Below are 16,094 nucleotides of genomic sequence, written 5' to 3'. Positions count from 1 at the left end.
AAACTGGTGGACACACATGTATATGTGAATGTACACAAGGAAATATAGTCAACAAAACTCCTTCCTGAATTGATTGAATTAAGTAAACAATAAGCCACAGGTTTCTTCCTGCCGGCTGCCACAGAGGACCTGAGCTATTGATTTTATGGGAGTGAATTAAACCCAGACATCCCGTTCCAAACTGAGGCGTCCTCTCAGCCCTGTCTACACTCGTGGCCAGTTCTCTTTCCCAGCTTTTGTTGAATGTAAAGATAAGAAAATGATAAACTAGATATAGTATATTATATAAAATAATGTATGATTAGAAAGAAAACTGCCTTTTACCCTCTCAGTATCCTGCATTTTCCTGCACTGTGTTTTGTCACTCCAGCTGGGCTCCATGAAGCCATGACAAAAGCAGCCAGTGTGCAGGCATCACAAATGCTGCTATTTCCATTTGGTGTCAGTAGTGCTCTGAAAGCTTCAGTGGCATTCCGCCCGATTTTATCTTCCTGTTTATAGATGACAATAACAATGTGGAACAACTTGGCGAGGGGCCTGACGGGCCACAAAAACAATATTTCCCCCAGATTGTCCTGTCACCTCCCATTTCTCACAGTGACATCAGCATTTTATCAGCCTGTTAGCAGTCCCAGTGTAGACAGAAACTGCATGTGTGATTTTTCTATATGTTTATATGTATGCACCACATGCATGCAGCTGTATTCAGATTAGCCCACTGTGATTACAGTTAATATGCGGCTGTTAGCCAGAGAGACCTGGCAGCCAGTGAGCCACAGTGGAGTGGCTTCAGCCAGCTAGGAGCCCCTGCTTCCAAATGACTTCCTTTACTGTGCCCAGCAGATCAGTTCTGCATTAACAGAATTTGTGTTTCTGTTTGGCACGACGACGCTTCAGATCATTTTGAAAGGTGATAGCTCAATTGGCCGTTTCAAATAAAATGAACTGGGCTGGACGAAAAGGCGTGTTTAGCCAAAGGAGCAGATGCTACAAGATGGCAGACTTCTTGATTTGATTTTTTTTTTCTGTTCTTTTTTTTTTCAAATCCTTTTTAGAAGTGAAAACAGGCAACTTCCCTATGTACACTTAGTATTGTTTGGTGGGCAAAACTCTTGTTGTTGAAGATGACATTAGTTTCACCTTTGACTGATTTTATTGTTACTACGAGACACATGGAACTGTCCCAGTTTCCTCATTTTCCCCTGAATTAATCTTCTCTTTTTGTCCCTCTGCTCCATGCAGGTGGCTGTGAAGTGGACCTGTCACGTTTTTTCCAGCTCATCAATGACATGGGCGGCATGCAGCAGGTGATGGACCTGAAGAAGTGGACCAAGCTGGCCGACCTTCTGCGCATCCCTAAGTCAGCGCAGGACCGGCTGGCCAAGCTGCAGGAGGCATACCTCCAGTACATCCTCTCCTATGACTCGCTCAGCGCCGAGGAGCGCCTGCGACTGCAGGCCGAGGTGCTGCAGGAGAAAAAGAACCTGGAGGCACGCCGGGGCCCTCTGGAGGGTCTCTCGGACTCCTTAGCACCCAGTGCGCTGGTGCTGCCACGCTACGAGCCCAAGAACGGGCTAGTAGGTGGGATAGTGGGAGGGGCGACAGGGAACCACCGCACCAATGGAGTGTATCACCGTCTGAAGGAGCTGGAGGCTCAGGTCAAAGCGGGCAGGCGCCGGCTCTTCGCTCAGGAAAAACAAGGCAAAGAGGACAGGCAGCATGGAGAGGAGCAGCAGGAGGAGGACAGTGGTGTTCTAAGTGACCAGCACAAATGTATTAACAAGGTGAGGATGGAGTGTTTCTTTTATGTTCTCTTCTTAAAAGTCCCATATTATTTTCATTTTCATCCTTTATTGTTCAATAATTTCTCACACGGTCTGCCTGAATATACCTGTATTCACTCTCTGTCTGAAACGCTCACTTTAGCACCTGTCTCTTTAAGCCCCGCCCCTGAATAAGCCCAGTCGGCTCAGACTGGACATTGTCTCCAAGTCTTCCACATCTGCACTGTCGCTGTCTCTGCACTGCCATTGCAGCCAGGGGAATGACAATGCAATGGAAATGTAACAGCACTGTAGCGTCACTTTCTATTTTTATAGACCGTTTCACTGCAATTGCATCGCTGGGCAGCAACTTGGGTCCATGTTTCCTTCCTGTCAGCTGATGTAATTCACACACACTGCAAAACATTTCAACAGGACATACAACAGGACCTTTTTAGACCTCAAGTTTGAAACGATCTATATAGTGTAGTTGTGACATCACAGCTTTGCGCAAGTCCTGACGGCTCGTTTAAAGGCACAGTTTCTGAATACGGTCTGTGTGCATTTCTCTGTGGATTGAATGTTAATACTCTGAGTGTTTATAGGTCACCTATACCTGCTTTATAATATAGAAGACATCTGACTTTTTACAGCATGGCACCTTTAACCCATTGATCGGCAACGCTTATTGGCTGCTGTTTCAGAGTCAGTTCATTATAGTGTTTGCTGAGAAGCATACCGTAAGCCATGTTGCATGTGGAGGCTGCCTCCTTATCATGGTTGCTCTCCCTTTTATTTTTTTCTGCAAAAAAACCCCCCCAAAAAACCAACTCGTCACAAAGACACTTAACAATTCTCTTCATCTAACTTAATTTGAAAGAGACAGCAAATTTTAATATGTGCACATTGTCTGGTTAATGTCAGACTTTTTGTCACCTGTTGTCAGTCTTCAGCTATACATCTGCCAGACCTCATTACTAAGACTGATGTCACACATGAGGTGTAAAGGGCCTACACCTTTCGTAGTATCACCGCTACAATGTGAGTGTTTCTATATCACTGTGCTAGTTCTTAGGTGACAAAATGTGCACTCTTTCCTCAGAAGGAGCTAAGCTGTGCTATAAATTGTTACAACATAGCACGGCTGGGTTCCTCTCACGGAGAATGTTACTGTGGTGTTAACTGCAAATATGTTAATGCCTATTGAAATTCTTATTCAGTGCTCTCGGTTACATTATCGTGCTGCTCACTGTCGTAGTTTGTGGTTTATAAAAAGCAAAGAGGTTTTGCACACCTGTTTCATGTAGCTGCATTGTGAAGATCTTTTGGTGGTTTTGCTAAATATGTCTATGTATCTTTGTGTGTGTGTAGGTGTGTGTGTGGTAAGGTGGTCAGTAGTCTTGCTTGTGTGTTTATATGCACTCACACATTAGATGTATTCCCACCTCCACAGCCTGCTGGCAGCTGTGTTGATTCTGGCTGGCTGAAATGTAGGTCAGAGAAAAGGCAGCCCCCAAACCAGCCCTTCCCCTCACCCCTGTCCCGCCCCCCTTCAAACCCCGCCTCCCTCAGCTCTCTCCACCCTTCAGCTCCTTTAATCCAGCCCACTCTCCCCACGGCTCCTCTCCTTCAGCTCATGCCCTTGCTCGTAGCTATTTCCCTAAATCTCCAATCGTCTTGCCGACCCTCTCTTTCACCATCGTGCCCGGTTCTCTTGCCAATCCAGCCAGTCAAGCCCCCTCTACCCCAGACACATATGTCAATGCAAAGGTTTTTTGTGTATTTGTAGAAATCAACATGTGCAAACACACATGCCACACTTGCTTTCCACAAAAACTGTGCCCTTAGTTGTACACGGAATATTTATTTGTCAAGAGTGTGTGCATGGCATCTTAATGGGGCGAGGCAGAAATTCTCTCTGTGATTAAGATAACTTTGTTCTGTGTTGGCTCTCACTCTCACACTGCACAATTACTCCACCCATCTCAAATGTGGATCCCATTTGATTCCCCCCCCCCCCCTTTCAGTTCCTTTGGTAACTAAATCCCTCTATATGACCTCCCACTGAAGAACTGAGATATTGTCAAGAGACTTGACTCGGCACAGTCCGCAGACCTCTGAATTATAGAAGCACTATTCAGCGTAGTGACATGTGAATGGCTGTCACCATCCTGACAGGACAGGCTTGTCTAAATATGACCCATCACTGCTCTCCACAGCTCAGATTTGTATGCATTTTTCATCACGAGTGGCCCCCCAAGAGGAGGTTAAATTTCACTTTTTCTATCAAGAGAACAAAGTGCATGTCAAGGGTATAATTAACTCTAATTACACCAGGAAAGGCCTGGATAAGTGCTGCTACTGACTCGCCTAAAGAAAATCTTGCTTACTAGGTCACTACTACGCTGTATTATTCGAATGCATTATTTTACAACCCTGTAGCTATCGTAGAAATAGAAATCGTAATAAGGTCAGCTGCTTTCTGAGAACATCTGGACACCTTAGAAGGGGAAAAAAAAAAGAAAAGTAAGACAAATTGTCACTGCGAGGATGAGGAATCCACAAGGTCATCTTTCAGCAGGGTTTGTACGTCTCCAGGCCCCGAGCCGGCAGATTTATGGCAACCTTCAAAGCGTCTCTGTAGCAGGAGTGTCCATGGGAGAGAGGGTCAAGTCCAGGGGAAATGTATCTGTGGCTTGTAGGGGAGGCGCAGAGGTGGAGCCGTATAGAAACACATACACATACATGTACACTTGACGCATTTGTCAACACACATGCATTCTTTAACCATTGTGCTCCCCCTCTGACTTTTTGACTCATGCAAACATGTGGTGGGAAATAAAAGAACTTGCAGTGCCTTGATGTCCAGCAATATTTCCTTTGCTCATGTTTTATTCACACGCCACTCTCGCTTCACATTCCCTACAGTTGTTCTAGCATTGCACCAGACTATAAATATGTGGAGTGAAGTCTGGAGTTTTTTTTTTCTTGTTCCCCTCAGACTCTTGCAGCATGCTGTGACTCATAATGTTTAATGCCTCTTTTGTTGCAGGGGAAATCGGTGTCTTTGACTAACTTCTTCAGGATAGCCCGGAACACCATGACCATGTGCTTTAACAAGGAACCAGGGGCTGCTGAGGTCGAGGTTAGCACGCTGATGTCGTGATAAAACAACTTGTGTCTACAATAGCTGCTTGTCTTAAAATCTATGACAGTTTTTTCCCCTAATTGTACATGTTTTTTATGTTTTCATTTATAAGCAAAAATGCTACATCAGAGTGACAGCTGTTTACTTCTGTTAGTGGAGTGTAGACCCCACTCACCCCAACGTCACTTCACTGTTCAGTTTTTAAATATGAACAAAAATAAGGTCACAGTTTATGTAACCTATGCTTCACAGACCCCCCAAATTGTGATTACGCCCTGTACTGATTGGTTCTCCTTCTTTTTTTGTTCTTACAGGAAGAATACTGGAGGATTGTGGAGCAGAGAGACAGCCATGTGGCGGTGCATTGTGGGAAAGTAGACACTAGTACACATGGCAGTGGATTCCCCACAGGGAAGTCAGAGCCATTTTCAAAGTAAGTAGCTCAAAGACTTTACATCACATTCACTTTAAAGTCTAGATAGAATATTCTGCCTGTGTTGCAAGACTGTAGTCCTGACCTGTTACCTAGTCACTGGTATGAATCTCTGATGGTGAATCTAAGAGTAACACTGCTCTCTCACAGTGCCTTTTGAAGCTATCTTGTCTCTTTGGTATCCCTGGAAAATTCTTTAGAAATGACCGTTTCCTTTGAATCTTTTCCTCAGACATGGATGGAACCTCACTGTCCTCCCCAATAACTCTGGATCTATTCTGAGGCATCTGGGTGCTGTGCCTGGTAAGGACACGTAAAGGAAACTCAAAGACTGACTCTTCAGATTGTGTGCCATTGTTTTTGTGTACCTTGCAGTTAATAATAACCCCGTCTCTTGTTTCTCTCTCTTTAAACCTCTCTGTTTCCTCAGGGGTGACCATTCCCTGGCTTAACATTGGCATGGTCTTTTCTACCTCATGCTGGTCTCGAGACCAAAATCGCCTTCCATATATTGATTACTTACACACTGGTGCTGATTGCATTTGGTAAGTATGCCCTGGCTCTTCTTACCTCACCATCACTGGTATACTGTGTACATGTACATTTTTAAATGTGAAATTAGCAAGGAAAATCAATAGGAGAAAATAAAAGCAAAACTGAGTTCATAGTGTCTCTCTGGACAGTTCTTACAACCGGAGTAAATTCAACTGATACTTTGTGGAAAGGAAGTTGAGTATGAATGTGTGTTGATGTGTTTTTGTGCTCCTCCCACAGGTATTCTGTCCCTGCTGAGGAGAAGGCTAAGCTGGACAAGGTGGTCCATACACTGCTTCAGGCCAATGGCACCCCAGGACTAGAAATGTTGGAGAAGAACATCATGGTCAGTGTTGTCTGAACTTTCTGAAGCCACGTTGTTATATTACCAAAAATGTACAGTTTCAGAAATGTAACTCTTCTTTCTTTCTTTCTCTCCCCCTCGCTCATCCTCCAGATCTCTCCAGAGGTGCTGTGCCGCGAAGGCATCAAGGTTTACCGTACGGTCCAGCGGAGTGGCCAGTTTGTGGTCTGCTACCCCGGTGCCTTTGTCTCTAAAGTGTGCTGTGGCTACAGCGTGTCAGAGACAGTGCACTTTGCCACACCGCACTGGATGAACCTGGGTTACCAGGCTGCAAAGGTCAGCATATGAATCTGGGTGGGCAGATCAATACCAGGGCCATGTTAAAATCTTAATGGCAGATACTGTATATACATGAAACAAAATGTATAAAACAAAATGTGCAATGAGGGATGGATTCTTTTTTGTAGATATGAAATATTAACGTGTCTCTTAGGTATTGTTAGAATGAATATTTTGTCTTTGTATTACAGATATAACACAGCATGTATTTGTTTTATTCGCTGCTGCTCTGTAATGCCTCACAACACTGGCCCCCTGTGGCAGCGGCAGTTAAAGCTCTGATTTATGTAGCCCTGATTGAAACTGAAATGGATAAATGAACTTAGAACCTAGAGCTTGATTCTCTAATCAGCCAGTGTGTTGAACTTTAAGGAGTAATTGCAGCTGTAAGTCTCCCGCGGGAGGTATTTAGATTTTTTTGTGATCATGAGCAAGCCTTTGGACCATTGGACCTCATTACAGGAGCAATAGAGGAGGAGAAAATGTTCCTTACTGTCATTTTGGGCATTATGGTGATGGAAGTGCATATACCATCGGCAATACAACTGTATTCATAGCCACAGCAAAGATTGCTCTCAAGGGTAATATGACATTCATATGGTGTACTGTGTTGTGGTGCACTGCCTGAGACATTTTCTTCCAAATGGTGAACATTTTTTACTTGAGAATGAGAAACAGGAGCAGACAGAAATTATTGATGAGTGTATAGAAATTCTGCCTGTGTTGGTTCCACTGCAAACAATTCCTGTCTTACACTGTGGACGACATCATTAGCATTGTTGGACTTGCTTTACCTTTCACAGAGTAAAAAATATCTGTATTTATATGTGTGTAAACCTCTGGGGGGGAAAAGGAAATAAAACTGGTTAAATAAATGGTCAATGTTGCGGGAAAAAGTGCTGTCTTTTTTATTTTTAGACATACAAATTGACACAATAAAACACATCAAAACAAAAGAATAATCTGTCCTGATTTTGTGTGCAGGACCTGAAATGTCGTCGTATAGCCAAACCCTTCTCCATGGAGAAGCTACTGTACCAGATCGCCACAGCTGAATCCAAGAGGGACAACGGCCTTCTCCTCACCACCATCTCCACCCTACTCAAAGACCTCAGGTAGGATGCAGCAGTGGGCCTAAATAAGAACATACTCGTACTCACACGTGTATATGCAAATATTATTCTAGACTGTGGAATTGAATCGTCCGTTGAAGATATATAACTGTCATTTGATTCTTTTCTCAAGCCATGTATTTTATGTATGTTATTTAATCATAATGATGTTGTTAATAATGTTATCCTCTGCAAATACTGCACCTTTTCATTCGATGTCGTCCCACTCTCCATAGTTTACCAGAGCAATAAAAGACATACGACTTAGTACACCATGATACAGTTTGAGCACAGCTTTTACAAAGGTTTTCTGGCTCCAACTTAACAAGTGTCTTCCTTGTCCAATAGGAACATAGAGATGCGCCAACGGCAGGAACTTTTCAAGGCAGGTTTGCTCTCCTCCGCCCGCTATGGCACCCACGACAGCAACCTGGGGCCCGGCGAGGGACGCAAGAAGCCCCGCGGGAAGTGGCTGGCACTAGAGTCCTCAGAGAGACGCTGCCAGATCTGTCAGCATCTCTGCTACCTGTCCATGGTGAGAGCAGAGGGCACTGGAGTTTAACACGCTACGGTTATACGATACAAAGACGTGTTTTCTGAAATGCTGTAATGCTAGGAAGAAAGTGTGAAGTCATATATATGTTTCAAGAAATTGTCACTTATGCAAGAGTAGCTATACTTTATTTTTCAGTTTGTAGGTATTATTTCGCACTGTGCCCTGCAGAAACATACAGCTTGATACAGGTTTTTCTAGTAACATCCTGGTCTGGGTTTGTGTCTGTGCAGGTGGTTCAGGAGACTGACAATGTGGTCTTCTGTCTGGAGTGTGCCCTGCGCTATGTGGAGAAGCACAAGTCCTGCAGAGGCCTTAAGATGATGTACCGATACGATGAGGTGAGCTGCTCCCACGTTTGTGCCTGCTGTGGTCCAGTTCTCTCTCTGTCCAGAAGGGGGAGACATCAGCTAGGTTTACACTGCTCCAGGAAGGAGATGATTCAACATGTTCATGCTGTAATTCCTGCTATGTGTGAATAGGTTAAAGATGACAACATAATGTCAGAGAGAGTGATTCATTAGAAATAAATTGTATTTTTTTTGTTTCTTCATTTCAGGAGCAAATCAACAGTTTGGTGAACCAGGTGTGTGGCCGGGCCATGTTAAAGAACGGAGGTGGTGGCGGAGGTGGAGTTGTCGTCAGTGCAGTAGGGGGAGACCCCTGCCATGGCATAAGCCCCGCAAAGGCATCACCAGCCAAGCGAGGCCCCCGAAAGCGCGCTACCGTGGAGGTGTCCCTGGCACGCCTGTCCTCCAGCCACATACCCAAGGCCGCTGCTGTGTCCTGAGGGGGACGCCATAACATCACCAACCGGCGCGCTGTGCCCACGCCATGGCCCAACCCTCCCAAACTCCCCAAGTTTTTGTTTTCTTTTTTTTTCAACATTAAGCAGGAATCACTATCAATCCCTCCTCCACCACCTAATATTTAAGATTGTTTTTGAGCTTTGAAAATCCCTTCACCTGGCCTCAGTCCCCCCCTCCAAAAATGATTCACCTCCCCCCTTAGTACGACAGGCTTGTTTTATAAAAAAGAAGAAAAGGAAAAAAGCAAAGCAAGATGTCTTTTTTGCACTAGTGTGAAAGAGGAATTTGTTTTTATTCTGGATGATTTTAGAATCCCCCCCTTCCCATCCCTCCTTGAGTCGTCCTTTACAACATTACAAGCATTAAGTGTAACGTTCACAAGAAGACTTGATGGGCCCTGTTATACCCTTTACCTCCACCCTCCCTTCACTGAAATGGGTTACATTTGTTACCTTCTTCTTGCATCACTTTCCTGCCCTCATCTGGCCCTCTGAGACTGAACCCCATCCCTTCTCATCATGCGTCACTCAACTGTGAACATGGGACAAATGAAAAGGCGGCCTTTTTTTTTTTCCCTCCCCAGTTTTCTGAAATGAAAATGACATCAAGTAGTTACCCAAAGTTTCTCTCTGTCCTTGGTTTGAGGAAGAGGAGTCCTTTTTTGACGATTTTATTCTTTCTTGATGCAGCTCCTGCATTGTTTTTGGTTTTTAAAAAGGGGGGGTTTTGACGCGAGGTAAAAACTTGAAAGACGATGTTGGTTTATTGTTGGTTGGCTATGTTTTTTCCAAGTCCTATTTTGAATTTTAGCTTTGTTTTTTGCTAGGTTTTTTGCAAGAAGTCTTCTGTGTATTTTATTTTATTTTATTTTTTTGTCATTGTGGATGTTTCTGTTCGTTGGTGGATGTGAGAGGGGGCAGAGCTACAGCTGCTTGACCTGTGAAAGGTCACCGCTCACCTCACTTCCTGGTAGTATGGAGGGATCCCTCCTTCGCTAGCAAGTGAAAACCGTGCCTGATACTTAGCGAGGAGATCCATTTTATTGGTGCTGTTGGTTATAATTACTGTATAACAACACAAAAATTTAAAAATCTGGGGGTTAGCGCCTGCTAACGGCTAACAGCTAGCTCACGCACCCCCACCCCACAGGGCAGAAAGGCTGTCAGGCTTTTCTGGTTCTAGATGTGCAATCGTGTTAACATTCCATTCTTCCAGTCCTCTTGTTTCATCTGTACCAGTAAACATTAATTATTATATTATATTATTATTATTATTTTGTGTTTTTTACTTTTGTTGGTCTGATGTGTTATCTCAAGTAGAGCCACTAGTCAAAGAGTGTAAAATGTGAAATATCGAATCCAAGTTTTGTTTTTTGTTTTTTTTAAATTGTCCTTTTTTGGCTTTTGCATTTTTTTTCCCCATTTCCAGATATATTATGAGTGATTTTTAGAGAGAGGAAAAAGTCCAACACAAACAAAACATCAACTTTTTTGTACATAATCCTGTAAATTTCTTTAAATACTTGAGCCTTTTTCTGGGGTTAAGGAAGAAAGAAAGAAAGGAAGGAAGGAATAGAGAAGAGAAAAAAGTTCCAGAGGAGAGTGGTTGATGAAGAAAAAGCCTTACATTTCCCTTTCTTCATCCGTGTGAGTTTGACGCTTACAGGGTTGCTCTGGTAAACGTGTATAAAAATTTTAAGTGCTGCTTATATCACTAAGAAAGAAGATATTGAGTAGCCAACGACTGCCCCCCCAACCTAGTTTTGTTTGTTTAGCTTTACTTTTTTAAAGAAAAGGGAAAAAAGATATGTTCACAAAAAAATGGGTTTTTACATTTTCATTACTGAAAATTCAACAAAAATGTAGTAGCTACTCATGTTGCACTGAGCTTGCCAGTGGTGACTGTCAAGGAAAAATCCTATAATCCAGTTTGTTGGTTGTCGTCCCTTGCAGAAGACTGAACTGTTTTAGGACTATTTAATGAAATACCAAGTCGGGTGTTTTCAACATAAAAAAAAGTGGTTGTCAAGTTTTTATGGCCTTACAATATATTTTATTCTGATGGGATTTTTTTTGTTTGTTTTTCAGTTCTCTCTTTTTGTTTGTTTGTTTCTTCCATTTTCTACAGTATAAACTACTTGCTCACAGTGGGGTCTCTGGTGACTTAATTTATTAGTGCCGCATCTCGGCCTTTCCCTCCACTCGGAAAGAGAGTCTCATGTTGGTTATAATGACAGTTTTTTACTTTTGCAGTTTGTACTTAAGGTTTAATAAAAACTTACCGACAATTCACTGTCATTTCTTTTCAACCTGCTTGTCTTTTTGTATGCAAATGGTTTTAACAGCTTCATAAGTTAGTGTTACAGTTCAAGTATCCGGTGGAGTCCAGTAACAATTAAGGGGCACTGCTCCCAAATTACAAAATCATTTTGTAACTTACAGTACCTTAAGCCTCTCAAAGTCATGCAGTAGTATGCCATAGAAATGTAAATAAATAAGGTACAGTAGAATGCCATAAAAAAAACATGTTAAGATGTAGTATAGTATGCCATGAAAGTAGTCACAGAAAAATCATTGAGTAACATGTCATAAAAATGTACTTTAAATTTAATTTAAAAAGTCACAGTATAGTATGCTACAAAATGTAATTCAAAAACTCATATTATAGTATGCCATAATGTCATTTTAAAAATTGATGGTATAGTTTGCAATAATAATAGAAAATAAGTAATTGTAAATTATGCCAGGGGTGTAATTTTAAAAAAACTCATATTAAAGTTTGCCATATAAATGTAATTAAAATAGTCAAAGTATAGTATGCCAAAGAAAAATAGTCATACATTAGGATGTCCTAACAGTCTTAAAAAAAAAAAAAAAAAAAAAAAAAGTCATGGTACAGTATTTCACATAAATGTAATGTAAAAAAAAAGTGTAGTATGTCATAAAAAGGTAAATAAAAGTCATAGTATAATATGCAATAAAACTGTAACTGGTATGGTATGCCATAAAAGTGTAACTTAAAGTCTGGTATGCCATAAGAGTCATAGTGTAGTATGCAATAAAACTGTAAATAAAAAGTCATAGAATAGTATGCCAAAAAATGTAATTTAAAACGTTATAGTATAATTTGCCATAAAGGTGTAAGTAAAAGTAATATTATAGTATGCCATAAGATGAAATTTAAAAAGTCATAGAATAGTATGCCAAAAAATGTAATTTAAAATGTCAAAGTATAATATGCGTGTAACTAAAAAAGTCATAATGTATGTCGTCAAAAATGTCATAAGAAAGTCATAGTATAGTATGTCGTCAAATATGTCATAAAAAAAGTCATAGAATACTATGCTGTCAAAAATGTCATAACAAAGTCATAGTATAGTCAAATATGTCTCAAAAAAGTCAGAATAATATGTCGTCAAAAATGTCAAAAAAAAGTCATGGTATAGTATGTTGCCAAAAATGTCACAAAAAAGTCATAGTATAGTATGTCGTCAAAAATGTAAAAAGAATTCATAGTATAGTATGTCATCAAAAATGACATAAAAAAGCCATAGTATAGTATGTCGTCAAAAATGTCATAAAAAAGTCATAGTATAGTATGTCGTCAAAAATGTCATGAAAAAGCCATAGTATAGTATGTCATCAAAAATGTCATAAAAGAGTCATAGTATCGTATGACGTCACAAATATCATAAAAAAGTCATAGTATAGTTTGTCGACAAAAATATAAAAAAAAATCATAGTATAGTATGCCATCAAATATGTCATAAAAAAAGTCATAGAATAGTAAGTGGTCAAAAATATCATAGAAAGTCATAGTACAGTATGTCATCAAATATGTCAAAAAAATTCATAGTATAGTATAGTATGTCATAAATGGTGAAATAGAAAAAGTCAAAATAACTTTATGGTATAGTATGCCATCATAGCACAGTATGTGGTTAAAAATGTCATAAAAAAGTCATAGTATAGTATGCCGTCGAATATGTCATAAAAAGTCATAGAATAGTATGTTGTCAAAAATGTCAAAAAAAGTCATAGCATATTATATCGTCAAATATGTCATAAAAAAAAAGTCATAGAATACTATATCGTCAAAACTATCATAAAAAGTCATAAGAGAGTATGTCATCAAAAATGTCATAAAAAAAGTCATAGTATAGTATGTCGTCAAAAATGTCATAAAAAGTCATGGTATAGTATGTCGTCAAAAATGACATGAAAAAAGTGATAGGATAGTATGTGATAAATGATGAAATAGAAAAAGTCAAAAAAACTTTATGGTATAGTATGCCATCATAGTACAGTATGTGGTTAAAAATGTCATACAAAAGTCAAAGTATAGTATGCCGTCGAATATGTCATAAAAAGTCATAGAATAGAATGTTGTCAAAAATGTCATAAAAAGTCATAGCATATTATGACGTCAAATATGTCATGAAAAAAAGTCATAGAATACTATATCATCAAAAATATCATAAAAAATCATAAGAGAGTATGTCTTCAAAAATGTCATAAAAAAAGTCATAGTATAGTATATTGTCAAAAAAAAGTCATGGTATAGTATGTCGTCAGATATGTCATAAAAAAGTCATAGAATAATATGTCGTCAAAAATGCCATAAAAAAGTCATAGTGTACTATGTCGTCAAAAATGTCATGAAAAAGTCATAGTGTACTATGTCGTCAAAAATGTCATAAAAATGTCATAATATAGTATGTCGTCAAAAATGTCATAAAAAAGTCATAGTGTACTATGTCGTCAAAAATGTCATNAAAAAGTCACAGTATAGGATGTCGTCAAAAATGTCATAAAAAGTCATAATATATTATATCATCAAATATGTCATTAAAAAGTAACAGTATAGTATGTCGTCAAAAATTTCATTAAAAGTCATAGTATATTATGTCATCAAATATGTCACGAAAAAAGTCATAGTATAATATGTCGTCAAAAATGTCATAAAAAGTCATAGTATATTGTCATCAAATATGTCATGAAAAAAGTCATAGCATAATATGTCGTCAAAAATGTCATGAAAAAGTCATGGTATAGTATGTCGTCAAAAATGTCATAAAAAAGTCATAGTATAGTATGTCGTCCAAATATAAGAAAAAGTCATAGTATAGTATGTCATAAAAATATCAAAAAAAAGTCATAGTATAGTATGTCATAAAAATATCAAAAAAAAGTCACAGTATAGTTTGTCGTCAAAAATATTAAAAAAAATATCATAGTATAATATGCCATCAAATATGTCATAAAAAAAGTCATAGAATAGTATGTGGTCAAAAATATCATAGAAAGTCATAGTACAGTATGTCGTTAAAAATGTCATAAAAAAAGTCATAATTACAGTATGAAATCAAATATGTCAAAAAAATTCATAGTATAGTATGCCGTCAAAAATTTCATAAAAAATTCATAGTATANATAGAAAGTCATAGTACAGTATGTCGTTAAAAATGTCATAAAAAAAAGTCATAATTACAGTATGTCATCAAATATGTCAAAAAAATTCATAGTATAGTATGCCGTCAAAAATTTCATAAAAAATTCATAGTATAGTATGCCGTCAAATATGTCATAAAAAAGTCACAGAATAGTATGTCGTCAAAAATGTCATAAAAAAGTCACAGTATAGGATGTCGTCAAAAATGTCATAAAAAGTCATAATATATTATATCATCAAATATGTCATTAAAAAGTAACAGTAAGTATGTCGTCAAAAATTTCATTAAAAGTCATAGTATATTATGTCATCAAATATGTCACGAAAAAAGTCATAGTATAATATGTCATCAAAAATGTCATAAAAAGTCATAGTATATTATGTCATCAAATATGTCATGAAAAAAGTCATAATATAATATGTCGTCAAAAATGTCATAAGAAGTCATGGTATAGTATGTCGTCAAAAACGTCATAAAAAAGTCACAGTATAGGATGTTGTCAAAAATGTCATAAAAAGTCATAGTATATTATGTCATCAAATATGTCATAAAAAAATCATAGAATAGTATGTCGTCAAAAATGTCATGAAAAAGTCATGGTATAGTATGTCGTCAAAAATGACATGAAAAAAGTGATAAGATAGTATGTCATAAATGATGAAATAGAAAAAGTCAAAAAACTTTATGGTATAGTATGCCATCATAGTACAGTATGTGGTTAAAAATGTCATAAAAAAGTCATAGTATAGTATGCCGTCGAATATGTCATAAAAAGTCATAGAATAGTATGTCGTCAAAAATGTCATAAAAAGTCATAAGAGAGTATGTCATCAAAAATGTCATAACAAAAGACATAGTATAGTATGTCGTCAAAAATGTCAAAAATGTCATAGTATAGTATGTCGTCAAAAATGTCATAAAAAGTCATAGTATATTATGTCGTCAAAAATGTCATGAAAAAAGTGATAGGATAGTATGTCATAAATGATGAAATAGAAAAAGTAAAAAAAAAACTTTATGGTATAGTATGCCATCATAGTACAGTATGTGGTTAAAAAAGTCATAAAAAAGTCACAGTATAGTATGCCGTTGAATATGTCATAAAAAAGTCATAGAATACTATATCGTCAAAAATATCATAAAACGTCATAAGAGAGTACGTCATCAAAATGTCATGAAAAGTCATGGTATAGTATGTCGTTCAAAATGTTAACAAAAAAAGTCATGATATAGTATGTCATTGAAAATATCATAAAAAGTTATAGTATAGTATGTCGTCAGAAATGTCAGAAAAAAGTCATGGTATAGTATGCCGTCAAATATGTCATGAAAAAAGTCGTAGAATAATATGTCGTCAAAAATGCTATAAAAAAGTCATAGTATAGTATGCCGTCAAATATGTCGTAAAAAAGTCATAGTATAGTATGTCATCAAAAATATCATAAAAAAGTCATAGTATAGTATGTCGTCAAAAATATCATAAAAAATTCATAGTATAGTATGCCGTCAAATATGTCATAAAAAAGTCACAGAATAGTATGTCGTCAAAAATGTCATAAAAAAGTCACAGTATAGGATGTCGTCAAAAATGTCATAAAAAGTCATAATATATTATATCATCAAATATGTCATTAAAAAGTAACAGTA

General features: G+C 38.2%; 1 protein-coding gene across 2 annotated transcripts in view; it reads left to right on the top strand.

Moving 5' to 3' along the window:
* jarid2b (jumonji, AT rich interactive domain 2b) overlaps window positions 1-11,290 on the top strand; it is a 126,996-nt gene extending 115,706 nt beyond the window's left edge. For both annotated transcript variants that reach the window (XM_050033841.1, XM_050033840.1), the window contains 11 exons: window positions 1,243-1,784; window positions 4,816-4,908; window positions 5,226-5,344; window positions 5,577-5,647; window positions 5,775-5,889; window positions 6,119-6,224; window positions 6,336-6,518; window positions 7,506-7,636; window positions 7,982-8,168; window positions 8,420-8,527; window positions 8,746-11,290. In XM_050033841.1, the coding sequence (XP_049889798.1) occupies window positions 1,243-1,784; window positions 4,816-4,908; window positions 5,226-5,344; window positions 5,577-5,647; window positions 5,775-5,889; window positions 6,119-6,224; window positions 6,336-6,518; window positions 7,506-7,636; window positions 7,982-8,168; window positions 8,420-8,527; window positions 8,746-8,976 (1,886 nt within the window). In that variant the 3' untranslated portion in view covers window positions 8,977-11,290. The remainder of the gene's footprint in view (window positions 1-1,242; window positions 1,785-4,815; window positions 4,909-5,225; window positions 5,345-5,576; window positions 5,648-5,774; window positions 5,890-6,118; window positions 6,225-6,335; window positions 6,519-7,505; window positions 7,637-7,981; window positions 8,169-8,419; window positions 8,528-8,745) is intronic.
* The last annotated feature ends 4,804 nt before the right edge of the window (window positions 11,291-16,094 follow it).

The sequence above is a fragment of the Epinephelus moara genome, chromosome 22, assembly GCF_006386435.1.
Source record: "Epinephelus moara isolate mb chromosome 22, YSFRI_EMoa_1.0, whole genome shotgun sequence".
In the NCBI taxonomy this organism is placed as follows: Eukaryota; Metazoa; Chordata; class Actinopteri; order Perciformes; family Serranidae; genus Epinephelus; species Epinephelus moara.
Note: the sequence above shows the minus strand (reverse complement) of the source record. Positions and strands in the feature narration are given on the sequence as shown.